We start from the raw sequence: 21,445 nt of genomic DNA, 5'->3' as shown, positions 1-21,445 counted from the left end.
ACGGCGCAGGTCGGCAAAGAAAAAGTTAATACGGCATTATATGATTTCCCACATGGACACTTTTTTCTTTCTTTTTTTTACTGAAATCCCGACTCAGTAAATGTTCACGGTGTGATTTGGAGCGGAATACCTTTAAAAAAATATATAATATAAAAAATTAATCCCACTTGAGCTCAGCGTTATTTGAAAATGTAATAGACTTTAGCTACAGGACGTTAGAAAGTGGTGTTGTGTAACCTACTTGATAAACCAATTAGTGTGCTTCCTCACACACAACAGGCTGAGGTGAACTCAGCTGTTCACTTCTGTGTCTACAGCGGCAAATCTCCAAGGGCTGAGCGGAGAGGATGACTGAACTAATGGCATCGGCTGGCTGGCTGCACAGCGCTAAACCGAGGCTCAACACACGAGAGAGAAGCGAGCCCAACGACTCGCTGCTTCAATGTGGCTCTGAAACCGAATGTACAAAAATGCTCCAACAGGAGCTCATAGAGCCAGCGCTGGCTACGAGCTAGCACGCCGCTAAAACACTGGTGGATCTTTATGGCAGTGAAGGTTTTGTTTTCATCTTCACTTCAAAAGACGTAATGTGGTTCATCTGGTAGAATTCTGCTTTAGTGGAGTCTCCTCAAAGAGTACTTTAAATGATCCCTTAAGTCACTTCATGACGCCATTATTCCATCAGGGCAACAACCTACAGATAGTGTCGTCATCTATTCATCTGCTGATCATTTTATTTAGAATAATCGAGCTATTGTTTGGCCAATAAAATGCCAGAAAGTAGTGGAGCTTTTTTGTACAGTTTACAAGTTTTATTAACAATCTTTTCATACTGGCTAACAAGTCGTATGGTATGAGCCTAGTGGTATAATAATCATAATAACTTTATTTATATAGCGCCTTTAAAAACGGAGTTTACAAGGTGCTTTGCGAGACAAAGCAACAGCATCGCCTCTTCGGTATTTATTGGCAATTAGCCCTTTATGATTGTCTACAGTCGAGGGGCTGGAGAGAAGAAATCAGGGAGGGATGGAGGACGACATGCAACGAAGGTCTCCAGCTGGTTGTGTGGGAAGCACCTCACACTACTGGGCCACCATGACACACAACCACGCTGGTTGAAATGTGAACTCCCGCTGTCTTTACTTTGTGATGATGTGTGTAATAATTTATCTTCTCATTATCCTCTACCTGCTGCATCCAGAGCGTTAATCAGAGAACTCTGGTGATGCCGGGGAAGTTTCACACCGTTAGAAATGCGTTCCTCCTACCCCACATCATTTACACTCAGCTTACCCACCTTCTATTATCTTTTGGAAATGAAATGCTGTCGTTAAAAAGGGGTCCAATAATTCAAAAGCATCTCCAATAATCTGCTTCATGAGTAAGACTGCTGTGGCTTTCTCAATAGCATATGCACAATGGACCAACGTTAACACATCTGCCACATCTAAACGCATCTGTAGCACACAGGCCTGGCCGCTGCAGCCGGGCAAACCTTTTCTAATCACTCCAGCTTTCTCACGTCGTCATCCTCCCACCGCTCCGTCTCAGCGCCCTCACTCTGTGGCTTTACTTCCCCGACGGTCCCGGGTGTTTGTTTCCTCTCTGAAAGCTTACGCCATGTCCTCAGGCTGCTGCTCTCATCTGAACATGTGTGTGTGTGTGTGTGTGTGTGTGTGTGTGTGCACGTGACACTAGAAACGGCCGGGGCTCTGGGAACATGGGACACATGCATCAAAGACCAGTTACCATGGAGAACTCAATGTCTGTAACACGTGTGTGTGTGTGCGTGTGTGTGTGTGTGTGTGTGTGTGTGTGTGTGTGTGTGTGTGTGTGTGTGTGTAATAATGTTGCTTTCAATCTCTACCTGCTGCATCCGTATCGTTTTACATTGCAGCGTAAAGCCTGAAATAACAGTGATCGTCATGCCGGGGATGTTTCCCCATTGTTTAACACAATGTCTCTCCTCCCTAACTCTAACATGACAACATAGTTTACACTCAGCTTGGTGTAAATGGAGAAAAAGAAGAGTTACACCACTGAACACAACATTTAACCCATAAATTAGAATTTCTCACCATAGCTTCTCTTTTTTTTGTGTGTTTCTCGGGTAAATGTGTGTTAAAAGCTGAAGAGAAGTCGGAGAACATGCGACGGTTTGTCACGAGGACGAAAAACAGGTTGAAAAAAAAATAAAAAATAATAATAATTCTTGAATTGATTAACAGTTGCTACACAAATACACGTGCGTTACTGATTTACTGAACAGCTAAATACAATCGGTGACTTACTGATTTAGTTTTTGGTTAAAACTACACATGTATTATACGAGGGCTAAATAGTGCAGTTTTGATGGTTGAAACATTGAGCAACACTTGTTATTTTTATTCTACGCATCTCTTTCCTCTTGGATGGAAAAATACAAAAACAAGTTAATAAAAGGTGAAGAGAGGTTTTTCGAAATCAGCTTTATTCAAATATCGACCTTATCAATGCACATTTGCATATTCACGCTTCCTTATTGGGTGTTTTAATAAACAATATCCGACCTTTATGAAAACAACAAGGTGCCGTTTATATTTGAAAATAACTGGAGTTCTCTCATTCAGCGGTGTGAGCGCGATGCAGAACACATGTAAGGTGGGGTTAAGGTAACACCACAGTCTCTCCCTAATATGAGTAAAAACAGACAAGAGTGGGAAGAAACATGTGGATTTGTTTCCTCGGGATCAGCGGTAAGAATCAAAAGATGTGAGATTCTGAACAGACCTCAACAACGGAGATGAGGAGCGCTACCCCATTCTCCACCTCCTTTCATTAGTCTGTCCAATTAAAGGAAATCGATACTTCCTGGCTTGAGATGCGGGGCGGGGCTTTGTAGTGACCTCATCCAACCAAGGAGCGGCATGCTGCCTGAATGACAATCATGCTCCGACTCCCAAAGTAGACGGAGTCAGAGTGAAGGTGCTCGCCAGAAACGCATGAAAAACCAAAACGAGCGAGGATTCAGAAGATAAGAGGCAACACTTCTTGAAACGAGCTTTGCCTCTACATTGTGTAAAATTGTATTTATTCGCAACGTTATCTTTTGCGCTGCACAGCATGCATTGGGCCATGCACACGGAGAAAGGTTGAACTTTTACCTCAAAAGGAATCGACCAAAATAACGTAGTATCGAAACTTCTATTTCTTAACTGCAATTAATCATTTTCGTGACTATTTGCATGTTGCATGTTGCATTGTACACATGCGTCGGCCCACTCCTGCAGCAGCAACAACCCGTACAGAAATCCTAGTAATGCCGGTCTCGTCTTTTAAGATCTCTGCAACTAGAGGATGTATTTACAGCAACATTAAAAAAGCAGCGATGCAAAATGAATGCAACTCTAACGAGAAGACCAGTACAGCAGTCTGTAGCAAGCTTAAGATCCACAGTGCGCACCTGTTTCTACACCAACGTTCACACACAGACGTCTGCAGCATCCGATCTGAAAAGTGTCGTTACCCACAATCCTTCACTGCACTTAGAACCTTCACAATCTCACAAAAACACCAGATTGAGGCCAAATAAATAACCACAGACTCCTGCACACATCAGACTCTTTTCTACGAATCCATTCGCCAAGCTCCCCCCCCTCCTCTCCGTCTGCCACACTGCGCTCATCCAAAAAGCACTGGGTTACCATGGGCAACAGCCATGCGAGACGTGGCGCTCTTTCCAATGTGTCTGACTAAAGTGGCGTCTCATTTTTTATACTTAAAACATATATACTTTTCATTTAGATATATGAGATAAGGAAGAATTGTGATTGTAATTGTTGTAATTTAACAGCTAATAATAAACTATTGCTTCTTTCACCATTAATTTAATTATTGTTGCACGTAAATGTACCAAACCTGATTAAATGAAACCTTATTAATCACATCAGTACAACAGGCTGTACAGACTTCTATTATACTCATTTTGGATGTTGCAGAAAATAAAACTCAAATCAACCACAGAAAAACAAGAAAGCACACAACTTGGAGAAGCTCTCTGCATTCTCGTTTCTGTTATCTGTAAACGATTAAGCGTCACTCTCCTACACGTTACATTTGAACTCTCCCCGGCTCTTTACGCGTTCATTAAATGCTGTGAGACAGCTCCACTGTCCCTGCAGACAGGACATGCTACTTTGCAACTTCATTTCTTTAAAATGGAGGCCTCAGACGTGACAGATGGGCTTATATTGAGGTGGCGACACGCAAGTCACAGATCAGTCGACCCCTCGTCTCCGCTCTCCAGCGCTAACGGGGGGGGGGGACTTTTCTTCTCCCGTCTTGCTCAGTCCTCCGTCTGCTGCATTGATTTCTCTCCAGTTCATCTCAATGCAGCGGCAGAGACGACTAGAAAATCTAAAACATCCAATTCAATTCTCATTTACACCTTTTGCCTCCTTTCAGATCCCACCTTCACCCACACATATTCCCGCCTCCACACAACGCTGTCCCACCGGCAGCAGCGGCGTCAACAACAAACACTTCCTGCTGCACGGCTGCTGATTGGTGGGGTTAAAAAAAAAAAACAGAAGGCAAATTAAGTGAATAATCAGAAATATGCAGATGAATAGCTTTTAATTTAAATGCAGATTTTGGCATTTTTCTGCAGTCGGGAGGACGATGAAGAGAGAGAGAGAGTAGAGCTCACACCAAAAATAATTTATTCCATCAATATTTATATTCTAATCAGCTGTTTGTTTACCGCTTTTAAAGCAGTATTCATGTGTCTGGGCAATAATTAACAAATGACGATGTACATCCAACAGGGAACAATTTTTTGCGTGGCTTACCGATCGACTCATCAACCTGATCCTCGCACGCACAAATACATTAAACATGGTGAATTAGTTACAGTTGTCAGTTTGAAACTTCAGATGCAGCTAAATGTCAAAGAAGTCTTTTGTTTACTTTTAGAAATGATTCCTCTAGCTCATCAAATACTTCACCACGATGTCGGCTAAATAAATAGACGATTACATTCGTCACAGACTATCATATTTGATATTTCAGCTGTTTGTTCTTATGTATTCATAGTACTGTATATATATATATATATACCTATGTAGGGGAGCCCCCTGCCCTCTGTCACACCAAACGTGTAATCAAAGTTTTCATTAGCTTCTCTTTGCTCATATTTTAAATGCAGCATCAGGACTCGACATTAAACTTTGTAGCTGAAATGTTTTACTTGCCCGATGACCAAACTGACACGTCAGAAATAGAAAATGTAGGCCTATGAATAAATAAATAAAATCCACAGAGATTTGCACAATTTGGCAAAAAAAGGGAAAGATTTCCAACTGTTATCCTTTTACTTTATTTGTCATCTAATAAAGTTGAGACCAGGAAGCAGAGTCGCAGTCTTTTTTTTTTTTTTAAGTCAATTCTCTGCGGCTACCCACGCAAAACAAACCCATGGAGACTGTGTCTGCCCCACGGCCATTTAAATTAATTAAATCAAAAGCAAACGGAAGAAGAGTTACACAAAATAACCTAATCAAAGTTAACACCACCAACGCAACAGTGCAACAAAATAGGATAATTAAATGTGGACTCGTCTAAAGCTGCGTTAGTAAATGATTTAATATCAGGTAATCACATTTATTGTGTCTTCCTGAAACCTGGCTGTGTCATGAGGAGTCTAAATGAATCAACTCCTCCAGGTCACATTAACACTCGCATTCCTCGAGGCAGCGGCCGAGGAGGCGGAGTAGCAGCCATCTTTGACTCAAGCCTATTAATAAACCCGAAACCCAAATTAAATGATAACTCATTTTAAAGCCTTGTTCTTAAGTTCACACTCAACCTGGAAACACTACGGCCACTTCTATTGGTTGTGGCGCACCGCGCCCCGGGTCCGTATTCTGAAATGAGTTAAACGTCACATTTATTATGAGTCATTCCCCTCGCTGGCACACAGTCCCACAATATCTATCAACTCAACCACTTTCGCAATAAAACATTTATTAAAGAATCTATTTCATATCTAGAGAGTATGAAGAACATTTGTTGTGCTTTGTTCTACCTCTGGCAGGAGTTTATCAAGATGTTGGGAGCCTTGCCATTAGCATTTAATCTCACAGAAACGCCATCAGCAACTGTTAATTGTGTCCTTGTTGGTTTTAAACTGCAATTCCATCGTTTTGTTTTCCTCCCAAATGTTTGGTTCTTAATTACTTTTGTCACAGAGGGGAAAACTCCACATGTGCATTGCTGCTCGGCCCTGAACGTCACCTTTGATGCGTGATTGACAGGTTATTAATCAGCTCATTAAGAGTTCAGTGAACAACCTCCGAAGAATTAAACAAAAGGCTGGACTATTACAGAGTAAACCCGTCCACCGGGCTGGAATTCTCACCATTAACATCCAGACAACATGGCCAACGTGTATTTTCCTGCAGGGGGATTTACAGCCAGAGCTCAATTGGAAACATGATATGCTGTATGCATTTCAGATTGGACTCCAAGCAAAAACAAACTGTTAAACAGGATCGAGTGGCTGGAATGTTGAGAAGCTCAGCAACAGGTGAGTTTTTCTAAATAGGCTGTGAATGAGCAGTCACACTGTGTTTGTTAACATTAATACCGTTACAGAATGAAAGGTTGTTTGTTTGAATCACTAAGATGATGCATGCATCTCACTTTGGTTGCATGTTGGGCTTAACTGCTTTCCTATATTTTGATTGAATTTGTGTATAAAAAGTGATATTTGAATGTCTTCTTTATTATAAATAAGGTCTAAGAGTTATAAATAATGTGAAAAGCTTCAGACACAGGGTGACTACGGGTATATTAGGACAGACAGTATGAGAAAAAGAGTGTTCTCGTAGAAACCCAAAATACAAATATGAAAATGAGCTCAAACATCATCATTGTTGGTTTGCAGTACATCACATGCACAGTACACGTAGCTGCAAATAGACTTAAACAACACAAACCTACATCAAGTTCATAAAATGACACTTAAGTAGTCTTCTATAAACCCGGTTTGTGTGTCAAAGGGACATTTTCTGAGCGATGAGATTAGGTGGCTAATTACAACGAAGCATTGCAGCTACCATGCTACAGATCTGCACCGTTAGCATCCCGCTCATCTGTTCTCACTGAGGGGGAAGTAACGGGAAAACTTCACTCCACCAATTTAGCTAAAAACAAATGTTAAAAAAAGATCAAAGTCGTTGCAGCTGAATAAATATCATCTTTAATCCTGGTGCCAAACATCACCCACAATGCAACTGACCGTTGGGTCGGTGTGATTCGGGGATATGACACGCTAGTAGCGGCTAACGTAGCCCCGAGCTGCTAGCCTCGAGCTACGGAGGTCGAGTAATCTTTGCTTCTTTCCAGCTCCACACCCTCAGATGTTTCAAACGCGTGTAGCCTTCAGTGATCAGACTTCACGCCGCTCCCTCTGGAGCCACAAAGGGCTCGATACAACGCCTTCCACACGCGCAGTAGATCTCCTATAAACAAACTTTGAAGTGCCCCCCCCCCCTTTAGAAGATTTTCATCAATAGCATCCATTCACTCTACAGTACACGAGATCATGTTCAACTCCATTTTGAAACATGACAGTCAAACTGATGCTTTCTAAATGCACACACAGTGCCGGTGAAATGACGTGAGTGACTGGTGAAGACAACCATGATGTGTGAGTCTGCTCCGCTCAGGAACACTCACGACCTCAGTTGGACTTCAGTGTTGTTCTGGCGGATCGCGTTACCATGGAGACAGCAGACATATGTTCCGATCGACCGGAGTGACGCCGACAAGCGCTCGCGCACACACGCATCCATACACACTCACACACACACACTCACACTGACACACCCCGAGGGCAAGCAGGACAGGAAACTGTCGGGAGAAATCAGAGTCAACATTCTCTGCTTTCTCTGGGACTCTAACTCGGAGATTTCTCTCTCTGAAGGTTTTAAAACACAAAGTCGTATTCACGGAGAAGAGCGGTTAATTTAGTCACTGTTGTATTCCCATCAGCCTTTTGTGTTTACTGTTTATTAGTGCCTGGCTCGTGTTTATCTTCATCGCTATCAGCGATCTATCAGCGAGTGTTTTGTTTCAGTCAGGGAGCAAAAAGTGAGATTCAGTCCCAGCATGCCTTCTGTCTCTGCCCAAAACATTTAAAAACACTCATCTTTCCTTTTTAGTTTCATTGTCAACGCTGTTTTGCACACATGAAGAGATCATGCTTGTGCACACACACTGGGAGAGATTTCAGATAAACATACGTTACACACACACACTCAATGGCTCAGCATCTTCACAGAGCATTCTATTAGACCTGCACTGGTCTTTATTCTGCATCGCAGGGCTGCACGATTATGGCTAAAATGATAACCACGATCATTTTAATATTGAGATCACGATTCTGCACACATTTAAACAAACGGAGCACTGCTTTCACCTACATGTTGTAATTTAAAGCACGTACATTGCTGCTACAGATCTGTGCATCAAAACAAAACGTATTCACAGCGCATCTTCTAGAAGCAAAATAAAATCAACACAGCGCTGCTTTCATTGGGTGCTACATTCGGGCTAATGAACAAATATTTGCATTAAAAGGAGACTTAAAATAAGGTTATTTTTCACCTGAATTCAGTGCATTTTCATTTGGCAAAATGAGTAACAGAGCATTCTAATTCTTTTCAACATCATTTGAGCTGCTGCAGAGTTCGGACTCCTCAGCTCACTCACTCAGGTTTGCTAGCGTTAACTGCAACGTTACCGTTCGTTTATTGTAACGGTATTTTTCCTTCAACTCTCTCCCAAAATTAAGTTTCATCCTCCCCGATACTATTTGTATCGTCTGCGGGACGACTGGACGTCCTTAAGCTCGAGCCCCGAGTACGACTCCCCAAAAGCTCTCCATCGCCCCCCGGTGGAGCACGACTTTTGATCGTCGACATCTCAGTTGAGCATGTTCATTTGATTGTGGGAAGCCAAAATTGATTGATCGCGATTGATATTCGATAAAATGTGCAGCCTATACATATCGATCAGATCCAGCTTAACATAGGTATACTACAGTGCTACAGCCAAAGGGTAACCCTGATTATAAACAGGATGGTTCTCCAACTGTCGTCCTTCTTAAAATAAGCCGTAATGATTTTTCTACACCCTACCGGCTGCAGTCAATAGGGTTGTTGTGGTGCTTAAACTGCCATTCAGTTGAAAATGAGCTCACTCATTCCCCTTTACTCCCTATTCAATAAAAAGACATGGCTTAAGACGAAAACACCTTTATCGGCTCTAATCATTTTAAGTAGCAGCCCCAGTGCGTGCTGCAAATAACACCAACACTCTAGTGACATTAAATGTGATTGGTCTGAAAATAAGAGAGGCAGAGCGAACAGGCTCCTCACCGGGTGATAAAGGGCGACACCGTGAACCTTTGTGGCCCCGCTGGGCCACCGTGCTCCTGACCGACCAGGCGCTCCCATGGCTTCGGTCTTCTGGCCCCGTTGCTAGCGTGGACCCTGACGGTTTGAGCTGTGCCTTAAAGTTATTTTAAAAATGAAGCTTCACCGGACAAATGACTCAACCATCCAGGCAGTGACGGCTTATACACGCCGTCTGACACACACACACACACACACACACACACACACACACACACACACACACACACAGGCAAACGCGGTGTGGCGTTAATCATTCCCCAGCGGCTGATAAAAACAGAGACAGGTCATTAAGACTCGACAGTGTTCATAAACTGTACTTCATCAACTGTCCTCCCCACTCTCACACACAGTCACAACTTATGTTGCTTCTTTTTTTTTCCAAAAACCATCGTTTTATTTAAACGTTCCGCTCCGTCTATGCGTCACCTACCCTCCGAACATTCTCTGCTTTCCCTCCTGTCTCTCTAAGGGTGACCGTTAATTGGGAGTGTGCGTTAATGAGCTGGCCCTGAGATTCCATCTTCTGCTTTCATTAGGAAGGGAAGGAGGTAAGGAGGGAGAGTCAAGGACGTGAAGGAGGAGTGCGGGAGAGCAAGGGAGGGAGGGAAAGAAAGAAAGAGGAGTCAATCGGTCGATAGGGAACATGTAGAAGATTTCAGAAGTGTGTGTGCGTTTGTTTATTTGTTAATGAGCTAATCAATAGTAGAGGTGTGTAAGCCCAGGAGAGGGTCTGCTTCTGGAGATTACTTACAGAGAGACACAACTTGTTTATCTGTTGTTGTTGGTTTTCTATTATTTCTATTATAACTAAAGTTCCTCAACTGGAGTTTCTCAATGTTTAAGTCTATCTGAAACATGCACTGCTTCATTCTGTCTCTTGTCAGCATTATATGATGAACATTTTGTACATTTTCCTAACAAAAAAATACTGAGTGTGCATAAAACAAACAGTCAACCAAGTCCTGTCACGTCAGACTGACTTTTATGGACTTTGTGTTTATCTGAACCTTTGAATCACTAAATGTTAATGTTGAACAACGCAAGCAGTGCCTCCCTCTACTTGAAACTTCAGGAGAAAATACTCAGTCGCTCTCACAGCGAAGATGTTCGTCTCGCTGATTAGCAGAGCCTCATAAATACCTAATCACTGATGCTAATCAGCCCTCTCACCTCGGGTTGAGATATCAATCACACACATGCTCACGTTAGCCTAACACACACATTCCACCCCCCCTCCCCCGCCCCTGTCTGAATAATCCTGTCATCACAGGCATTTTAACATAACATTGCATTCATCCATTATTAATTGACAAACAGCATTTATCCACATAAACTAGCTATGACTGAGTAACTTTTGCACCGCACTGGATTCTTGTTTGCAACATTATAAAAGACTTTGATTAACTTTTGATCTCACACACACTAACTTCTGACTTTATTCTGAAATAGATCAAAAACAACAGCATGAAGGTGCCATCAGGGTTAGACTCCTTTTGACTTTGAAGTCTACAAACGTCTGTAAAGGTCAAGACATGTGATGGTAAATACTGTGGCGTTGCACATCTTGATTAAACAGGAAATAAAGTCAATGCAATGATGAAACGAATAGGTAACTTTGAACACGACCAAGCGTCTGTACGTTCACCATATCACGGTAAAATGCATATAATAACACGCAATCATTTTGCATGGCATTTTTGGAATTGCATAGATTATATATAACTGTAAAGCTGAGACTCTACTGGATCGAATGAGCCCATTTGTATTTACGAGTGATGGCGTTCGTCCCCGTAGAACATTTCACACAGTGAGACCATTTTTTTTTTTTTGGAAACTTGGCGTCGCTGTATAAAATGTTGTCAACCTCTCGGGTAGTCACGGCGTAATAAAACTTTACAACCACAAACTACAGACCAAGTGCATTCAGAGGATGTACGGCTTAATTAGGTATGTTGACAATAAGGGGATATCCGAGCAGTTTCCAAAAACACAAGCACTCGCCATCCATTTGCCGAAAAATGTAATTCTTGCAGAAATTTCAAAAGTGTTGTGGTGTGCCTCAAGTTCTCGGCATCTAATTGTGGGATTTGGGCTCTGGTGACTGAGTGACACAGACAGAAAAGCATCTCATTTCAATTACCAAATGATGGTGATGTTTAGGAGCTGAACAGTGAACGTGAATAAAGGGTGAAGAAGTCATTTGCATTAGAATGAGACACAATAAATGAGCGCATGAGAAAAGAGGGAGATGGGGGGGAACGTGACAGTCGCAGGTTAAACAGCTTACACCATAGGAGGGGGATTTGGGTGCCTCTGCTTGAGGGGGATATTAGCAGGATTAACTGGCAACCCTGTTGCTGAGGTGAATAACATTAGAATCCTATTTGTATAGACGACTATGCTTCCCGTCCAGAATCCCCCAGTTGCTCTCCACTCACACGTTCCTCATCCCACAATTAGTCTATTTATATTCTCATAACACAGATTGCGCACGCACACGCACACACACACACACACACACACACACACACACACACACACACACACACACACACACACACACACACACACACACACACACACACACACACACACACACACACACACACACGTGTAAAGAGCATGTTATGTATATTGTTATTCCTGTGTGTGTTCCTTTAAGTGTGTGTGTGAGTGTTGTATGCCATTAGTAGGACAGGCCTCTCTGCTCCCATAGGCCACCAGGCTTGTGTGTCATACAGAGAGAACACCCTGAATACTAATACAGGAAGTGTTAGCATCTGTCTTATGTGTGTATGTCTTTGCACATCTGTATGCATGCGCGTTGAGAGTGGGGGTTGAGATTGGAGTGAGTGTGTGTGCATTTGAGTGCGACAGTGTGTACTATGAGGGTATTACGACTGAGTGTGTGCGTGCGTGCGCGTGCGTTCTATGGACGCAGTCTGAGGTTAATAAATATTGACAGTGAGTTATCTCTTCTGGCAGGGTCGCAGGTGGGTTCGATGGAGCAGATTGGACACACCAGCGAGAAGAGAGAAAAACATACATGCGTCCGCCCACATGCCATGTTCAAATCCCCTTCCATTTCTTGTGTTATTCTCTACTCCACTGGCATTCAAGTGAGTCCTTGAGCAAGGCAGTAATGAACAGTCGCATTCGTCTAGCACTTGACCGCCGTAATCACATTGCCAAGATAATAGAGCTGCCTTCTACCTCGCCGGTATATGGATTCTCTCCGCGGCGTCGGTTCTAGCTAGCGGGTCCCCTATCATATCGCAACACGGCAACAACACGGTGATTAGCTTCTGCTACACACTCGGATCAGAGAGCAACAGAGAGAGGCGCGGAGATAAACAACAAGAGGGAGATAAAGACAGGGAAAAAAAATGTTGCAGGACAGGAAGGAGAGAGGGAAAGAAGGAGAGAAAGAAGGGGATAGAAGGGAGCACAACAGGATGTTTTTTTTTTACTGTGAAGCTACAGGATTCGTTCAACAGCTGAGGGACGGACACACATGAAGGTTTTATCCGGACCTCTCAATGAGGGTATGGGGAGCGGTGATCGATTAATGTAGCCCAACCCTGTGACATTGCCCAGTCATCACTCTCTCCCTGACACACACACGCCTCAGTCGGGTACAAAGCTGTAACGTGGTGTAATGGTGCATAAATGTGGATGTGGGGGAGTCAGTAAAGGGGAAAAAAGGGAGAACAAAATAAACACCTTTGCAAGGTCAAATGTGTTCCTGAAAGATCCCACCGAGACAGATATCAGCACTCACACAGACGCTACAGCCTGTAGGATGTTCGATGTTGACAGCGCTTCCCTTTCAACTTCACACATCTATGTTAATGATCGCGACGCTTACAGAAATACACGCTGCCCGTAGGCTCGTAGCCACACGCAACCACATCCGACCTCAGCAGGCGTGGAGGTATATAGATGTACGTAAAGATAGAAATACATTGATGTCGTTACATGAAACCGTATCATATATTGCTACAAACTCCCAGATATCCAGTTTAAAGTTACATTATTCATGCATCACTTTCAACCCTTACTAAGATCATTTATATTCGTGGAAACTCTCTTTACTTTCTGACAGCAATGACATTATTGGATGGCTTACCTACCGACCCGCTTTATCTTGCCAGTGCTTCCACAAGGCTAGGCAGACAAAATTTCACCTGATACTACTACTATAAATATAAAGTACTACGAACAGCAGCCATGTTTGTTGTATACGTTCATCATAATGCGTTGGGTGTCGTCTTACATGCGAATGAGACATGAGGTAGTTGGATACGGTTATCGACGACACTGATAGGCTGCGCTCCTCTCATGGACTCGTAGTCAGGATGTGCGTTTAATGTGTTTTGGGGGGGGGAGTGGCTTTGAAAGAAGGCCTAAAAGGGGACGCTGGGATTTTTCATTCGGATACTTTTAAACTCTAGCTTACTCTTTCTGGTTTCCAAAGTTGCCTAATCCAACTTTGATGTCCTCAAAAAAACAAAGTGACGCGTGTGTTCACAGTGCGCAGCCCTATATGTGAAGTACGCATGTACCTTTTTGAAGAGCAAGGAGTCGTCCATGTGCTCCGCGTAGACTGAGGTGAGCCTGTACTGGTTCTCAGTGGTGATGTCCATCTGATAGCCGGTCAGGACGTAGCAGACTGTGCGGAACTCCTGGATTTTCCTCTGAAACACCTCCTTCAGCCTCTGGTTCCTGAGCTCCGAGCTCTCCATCTGCTTGCGTAAATCTGAAGACGCACACAAAAGTTAGGGCGGATACAGTCAGACATCCTCACAGTGTATTTTTAAAATCACATCACTCTTTATGCACATGATCAACATTCCCCTCTACGATTCTGAAACACTTGCGAGACTTCTTCTCCACGGAAGTACATGCTCCACTCCCAACGCTAATGCAGCATAGATGGCCGGCTCCATATCAACTACACACTCCTTGAGGCCCTCCATCTGCTCACTTAGGCTCCAACTAAACACGATAATGTGTGTCGCGGTGACTAAAGCAGTCAGCTGCGTCTCCGAAAACCAGGAGCAGAGAGGAGAAGCTTGAAAATCTATTTGCGATGATGACTTTAATTGGAAGACTTGATTTGAGAAGGCAGAGGAACAACTTTGTCTGAGCAGATTAAAACGAGTCGTTATGGAGGGAAGTATTCAAAATGTTATTAACGTTCAAAGCGATGCACATGAGTGCGATTGTGTATGAATATAATGTAACATTATATTCATCAATAGCAGAGTCATCAATAGTTAACATCATTTGATTGCCATTTCTATGACTCCAGCCAGAAGACGTAGTTCAGTTCGGAGGCTTTTATGTGCGTGTTCTCCTCTTTTCTATGATTCCATGAAAAGTGGACAAATTGCTCCGAATATAAATAGCGGAAAGTAGTTTCCTCAATCTTGTTCCTGCTATTTACAAAACGCTGCTGTACGTTGGCTTTCTTCTCATTTCTGCCAAAGTGAAACAAAAGTAAGTATTAATGCAAGAGCATGTAACAAAAACGGGCAAGAGAACCAGAAGAAATAGGGTGAAAAACAGTTAAGACCAAGACAGATAAAACGCTCGTTTATTAACACGGAGAGATTAGCTTGTGTTCATTCGTTTCTACTCGGTCAAAAGCATTTCAAATGTGAATTTACTTTGATGAGAATGATTAAACAACCGGGACTATTGACCCGTTTACAGCGACAAGTCACCGACAAGTCACCAATTCTCTTGTGCCATCATAAACACATACGTCTCATATCCCTGCAGGAGCCTGGGGCTTCTACTCCTGCCTCGACCGATACGTATTCTTCCTCATCAATCTTATTTTCATACATCTTAGCCCATTACATTTTAATTTGCCATCATCAAACACGTATATGGCCAGGAAGTATAAACTTAGAGAGACTGCGGGTGTGTCTGTCTGGGTGGCCGTCCGTCTCCTGGGCTCCTCTTGAGTGTCAGTCAGCGCCGATAAATACTGTTTCAAGACTTCAGCATTGTGGCAAACCTGTCACTGTATGACAGCTATCAAAGCGCCCCCAAAATGGATGGAAATTCTCAAGTGACAGCAGGAAGTAGACGCGGTTTAAATTTACTGCATTATGCAGATAAATGGACACGAAACGCTGGGAAATGAACACGTTATTGCCCGTCCAAAGACAGAAGTGTACACACACAGACACACACTCGTGTGCCAAATGTGTGTTTAGTTGCTAATTCAAAGCATTCGGGGTCAGAAGATTTTTACACCAACTGTCAAGTTTTGAGAAAGTTAGTGGTTTCTGACTTTTGCCCTTAATTGGTCTCAGCGGATCTCTGCGCGCTGTCTCCTAAAACCTGTCAAGACATTCTGAGGGAGGCGCTTAATTATATAGTTTCCAACCTCAACTACGCTCAAAGTCTGGTATCTGTAGAATGTAACATGGAGAAATGAAAACAATGGGTAATGACACAAATCATCTGTTGTTTTACCAACAAAAAAAACCAGCAGGAGTTTAGGAAGAGTGAAGCATCTGCATTCTTGTGACTTCTGAAGACTAGTCAGGTTCAAAGGGAAACTACTCTTCAGGTAAAACGCATGAAAATGAACTGTTTGTAAAAACAAATGAAAGCTTGAATCAATAGGAAAAAAATCACTCAGCGAGAAGATGGTGAAGCAGAGACGGGTTACAGCGGTAAAGGTAGAGGGAGTTCTTCAATGGTTCCCAACCTGGGGGGCCCGATCCCGACTGGGGGTCGCCAAAGCTTCATGGGGGGGGGGGGGGGGGGGGGGGGGTCATAGGCTATTCTTGATTTTAAAAAGCGTAAGGAAACGTCATAATTTTTTCCAATATGCTGCATCAGAGGCAATATTCACAAGAAATAATCTGCTTAAAATTCGTCCAATTGCTCGTTTTTACACAAACTTCCTGCAGTGATTGGGTGCACTATTTGGGTTAATTGTGCAGTGTATCAGTTGTTATGTGCCGTTAGTTATGCATTGAATTAAATATGAAATATACTGCAGTTTACTCCATGACGGGGAAAGTTGTCCCTTAAGGCAAAAGGTTGGGAACCACTTAAATCCCTGGCTACTTTACAGACCACTGTTAACACCTGTCACTGAAGTCTAATCTATGTAAAAGCCCCACAGCAGAAGTGACGTGTGTGCTCAAAAGCAATGTGTTAAATCATATTTTAAACTTTCCACTGCAAAGTAACCCTCAGGATGCGCCTGGGCGGCAGCAGCAACAACATAACTTAAAAAAAGACATCAAAACACAGTCATAGCTAGGAATGATACTTACCAACAGCAGCTTCATCCAATGGTTTAATTCAATTTAAAAAAAAGGGTATTCAAGTGCAAAAATGAGCCAAATTAAAGAATAAGTCCCGTCGCTGTAATCCTCCGCTTCATTTTACATGTTTTTTTGGAAATCCTAATTGTTTAAAATCTCATTAGAAATGGAATAGAGCATACTTAGCTCTGAGGTCACTGACAGCAGGGCTCACTTACACGTAAACATCGACGTCTATTCACACTTTCCGGCTGCATTTAAAAATCTTCTTTTTAGAATGTAAATGAACGTCTCACGAGTGCATTCATCGTGTTCGCACCACAGCAATTTACACAAATCTACGAGATACTGTTTATGGAGAATACATGGAAGATAAGACATCAATCACTAATTTATAGTGACATGAAAATGATTCAACTGACTAAAATCCTGATATTATTAACAATGACTCAATACCCACAATGTATTGCAGCACTATTAAGGATTTTTATTGTATTAAGAGGAGATGGAAGACGGGGGGGGAAACGACAGAGAAGAGACAAGCGTGGAAGGAAGTGTAAAAAAAAAAAAAATAAAGGAAAGAGAGAGACAGAAGAGTGAATATGAGAGAGAGAGAGAGAGAAAGAGAAAAAGCGAGAGAGAGACAGAAGAGTGAATATATGAGTGAGTGAGTGAGTGAGTGAGTGAGTGAGTGAGTGAAAAGAAGAGTGAATATGCCAATATAAAAATTAGCCAACAGACTTCCGGTGATGAACCGCCCTGAACTCTACTTAAATATTTAACCCCGTCATAGCGACACTTTCCTCATCCAGCTGTCTGTCATGTACTGACACCTCAGAGGACAAAGGCCTCAGAGAGCAGTGAAGCAGTTCCCTTCTTACGTCGGTTTAGGCGGCAGCCAGCAGAGGGCGCCGGTTAACGGTCTGAAAGGGAACAGGACCGGACTACTGGTCGACATGTGCTGTGTGGAAAGAATATCTTACGCTTCCTTTAAGTTAACAGTGACATGTTACTATATCTTCTTACCCGCGCTTACCTAAACCCCAGTAATCAAATAAGTCAACGTTCAAACATACTGAACGGAGCGGTTTCTATCGTACATTGAGGGACTTGTTACTACCCAATTACAGCTGGTATTGAGCCCTTCCTGAGCATGTACTTACGAGGTCCTAACCCTCTGAAGCCCATGCTGTCCTCTCCTCAATACTCAGTCGAAGGTTCACAGAACTGTTGGTCTCAGTCAGTCATGGCTTCCGAGTCGCGCTGAGGAGCGCAGAATTTAAAAGGTTTTTACAGGATCTGTTTAGAGTAAACGGTTTTAGGTGCGAAATGTTAAATGAAACATGTAGAATAAAATGTTTTTAATGAAATATCACAATTTCAAGCTTAGTTTCGGTTCCCATCCCGGGGATTCAGAGTGTTGGTCGTGATTTATTTCCCCATTAAATGTGTTCTGTGGCCCTTCTCTGGCTAACTGGATGCAGACTGTGTGTACAAACCTGCAATTGGTCCCCTATTTCAGCCAGCGCTCTCTTCCCCTTCTGCTATCTGCACTAATTTGCAAAAGCACCATCGCTGCATCCTGTGCCTGGAGCCGCCCAAGACAGTGATAGGTTTAAGGTTTAAAGAAATACAAACAAACCAGGGCGTGTTGTTCCCCTATAGCAGACCTTCCTCTATGCTGACACAGCGCTGTGGAGATAGGTCTGGCCCTAAGCTCGGCTGTGTAGTGTTGTCACGATATTAGAATTATGACTTTGATATGATAGCGGCCTAAAGTGTCTGGATACTGAAACGATACCACGGCAAAAAACATCAGGGAAATGAACGGGATAATAGACGACAGAACATTTCAATTATTATTATTTAATATAAAAATAGGACATGTTTTGACGATGTCATTTCAAGGCAGTGGAGGGAGGGAAAAGAAGCCGTAAAACTACAGGAGTGTATTATTGTACCATAGTGTGTTAATACATTTTAATATCCCACCGGTTGTGGAGAAACTCTTAAATTAGCTCAGCTTTACGTTCAAATCTCTCCAGAGAGGGATAAGAAGGGGCAGTAGTGGAAGCCGTTTTGTTTAAGCTACAGTACTTGCAGAACGCCGGACGCTCGGCAAGAGAACTTGTATTTGCAGAGTGCATATGAGAGAGAGAAAAACGCCCACTGTATCGGCACAAATAAAACGGGGTATTGAACCGTTTTAACAGCAGATACTTTTCTAGTATCGATACACGGTGTTCAGAGCCATAAAGTACTTATGGTATTGTCTATTTGTCAGTTGTTGATCTTACCCAGAACCTCCTTCGACGGCGGTAAACTGAGGCTGCGGCTGGCGGCGTGCACACCGGAGTCGTCTTGCAAATGGACCGAAGCGCCTCCATCCTGCAGCGAGCGCACCAGCTCCCTGAGACACGTCACTTCCTCCCGAAGAGCCTCGACATCCTGCTGGCGCTCCTGCTTGGCGGCCGCGGTCGGGTTCATTTTGAAGTGGAGAACTCGGGTTTTGAGGGGATCGTAGTCTCCCTGAGACAGAGACGGACAGAAAGACCAGACGTCCATTAGTCGGAAAGCTTGTCTTCAGGTTTCTTTAACGCGAGTGGAATACAATTTTCTGAATTAAAGAAATAGACATGACACGCATGTTTTAACCATTTTCTCATAAGTGCCATCATTTCCATGTTCCTATAATGGCAAGAAACTCAGAGTCTAAAATGTGTTTGTGAAGGAGTGCTTTGTAAACTGCTAGTTTCCCATTAAGTTGCAGTTTCACCCCTGACTGTAGGGCCATGACTAAGTATTTTAAATGAACAATTATTTGATTCATATTTTAACAAAAAAAGTCAAGACAATAGTCAAAAAGGAGGATAGCTTCTCAAAGTCCTGGGTGACATCTGCAAAGGCCTCGATTTGTTTCGACTAACTGTCCAAAACTCAAAGATAATCCATTCACAATTAACCAAAAACAGAGAAAAGCCTCAAATCCCTCACACTGAAGAAGCTGAAACCAGAGAACGGTTGACATTTATTGTTTACAAACAAGATGTAAACAAGTAACCGATTATATATCGGCTGTAAACGACTACACAAGGTCAGCCTTTGTTCAGCCCTTCATTCATCCGTAGTCCATCCAGGAGCGTCTGGTCTTGGTTTGGATGAACGAGGACACGGGGCTGAAGAGTATTTGTATCCAGGAGAGAAAATGTCTCTTGTCCCGTCCTCCTCCCCCCCTATTGATCAAGTAAGTTCTCGCTCATAATAACTCACAGGCCTTTAGAATGTGTGTGCTGCACAAAGCTACAGCACACACAACACCAGATACGTGTGGTGAAAACAACATGGACAGGCTTTCATAATCAAAGACTTTTATAGAACCCATGTGGTATAAAAGTGGTTTCCAGGAAATCAATCCGTGCTTTTAGTCACAATGACTCAAGAAAACTTGTACATTTGAAATATTAAGCACTCTGTTGCCATTTGCGCCGCTATTTATTTTTCATTTTGTCTACTGGAGTGCTGCTAAAGAGGTTTCTGGGATGTAATAAATGGCCCTCGTCCACATTCTCTTAGTGTACGGCTGTGAGACCGTGGGTAGTGAAACAAACTGTTTTTTTGGGATGAAAGTTTGAAAGCATTATTTTTTTAGTACTTTAGGTCACTATATTATTAAGTCTGACCTTTCTTGGTCAAGCGACAAGCCTGTGCCAAAAAAAAAAGAAAAAGCACAGGAATATTTACACCCTGCACATTGCGCAAAGGTTATCTTTTGATTCAACAAGAGTCCAGTTATTACTTCACTTTCCAGAAAGATACCAGAACATTTCAGGAGAGCAGGTGCATAGCACAAATCAGGTTTCTATCCAGAAATGTAGCGCAAATGTTGCAGAAAATGAGCAAAAAGGAAACGCGAATGGATGTGCAATCTCCGTCCACCACCGTTCGAGCGCATCGAGGTAAACAGCTCGCGGCGCTAATTCTCCCGCCGCACTGCGTAATGAGAGGGCGAGGACGTGGAACAACATGACGGATTCATGGTTTGTTTGGAACCTTCTTCAAATGAACAAGTCTCCACATTGGTACACACATATATTATGTTATGACAAATAAATCGCATGCTTCAGGTACGTTTAGATATATTTGATAAGTCTGTTTCCGTCGCATTTTATTTTTTATCTGAACCCTGACTTTTCAAGCTCAGCCAAGCATGAAAATTTTCCGGCGTTTCCAGAACGAAACTTTTAAACATCCCGACTCTCACAAGGTATAGCAGCAATCTATTGAACCCCTTTTGTAGCTTACGGTCGCGGTTATTCGGCGCACGGGTGAAGCGGCTCCGTTGTGTAGGAGGCGGGGCATTTTGGAATTCAAAACGAGCAGCCTCATTTCCAACAAAGATGTTTATTTTCTGTGCAACCTATGACTGGTCCGCTTTGCCTAGCCTGCCAAAAAATCCTCTCTGCAGAGGCTACAGGAGCATAGAGTGAAGTTATGAGCATCACACTGCCTACCTGCTTTATTTCCCAGCGTGCTCCTCTTTGCCCTCAGCACAGTCGACCACAGCAGCAGAGGGGCCCTCGCTCTGATTTACAGCCAACGCAAGGAGCTTTTAATGTGCTGTTGTGTTTGAAGCTTAGAAACACATGTGTGAAGATGTAGATATATATACACACACCGCAACAA

General features: G+C 42.9%; 1 protein-coding gene across 3 annotated transcripts in view; it reads right to left on the bottom strand.

Annotated features, from left to right (window-relative positions):
* The window catches only part of mad1l1 (mitotic arrest deficient 1 like 1), a 45,093-nt gene that overhangs the window by 1,278 nt on the left and 22,370 nt on the right, over positions 1–21,445 (bottom strand). For all 3 annotated transcript variants that reach the window (XM_076091572.1, XM_076091571.1, XM_076091574.1), the window contains exons 16-17: positions 19,060–19,291; positions 14,030–14,223 (exon numbers count right to left, since the gene is read on the bottom strand). In XM_076091572.1, coding sequence (XP_075947687.1) covers positions 14,030–14,223; positions 19,060–19,291 — 426 coding nt within the window. The remainder of the gene's footprint in view (positions 1–14,029; positions 14,224–19,059; positions 19,292–21,445) is intronic.

The sequence above is a fragment of the Anarhichas minor genome, unplaced genomic scaffold (assembly GCF_050575085.1).
Source record: "Anarhichas minor isolate MPS153535 unplaced genomic scaffold, ASM5057508v1 ptg000014l, whole genome shotgun sequence".
In the NCBI taxonomy this organism is placed as follows: Eukaryota; Metazoa; Chordata; class Actinopteri; order Perciformes; family Anarhichadidae; genus Anarhichas; species Anarhichas minor.
The sequence above is the reverse complement of the archived record's forward strand: the minus strand, read 5'-3'. Positions and strand labels throughout refer to the sequence as shown.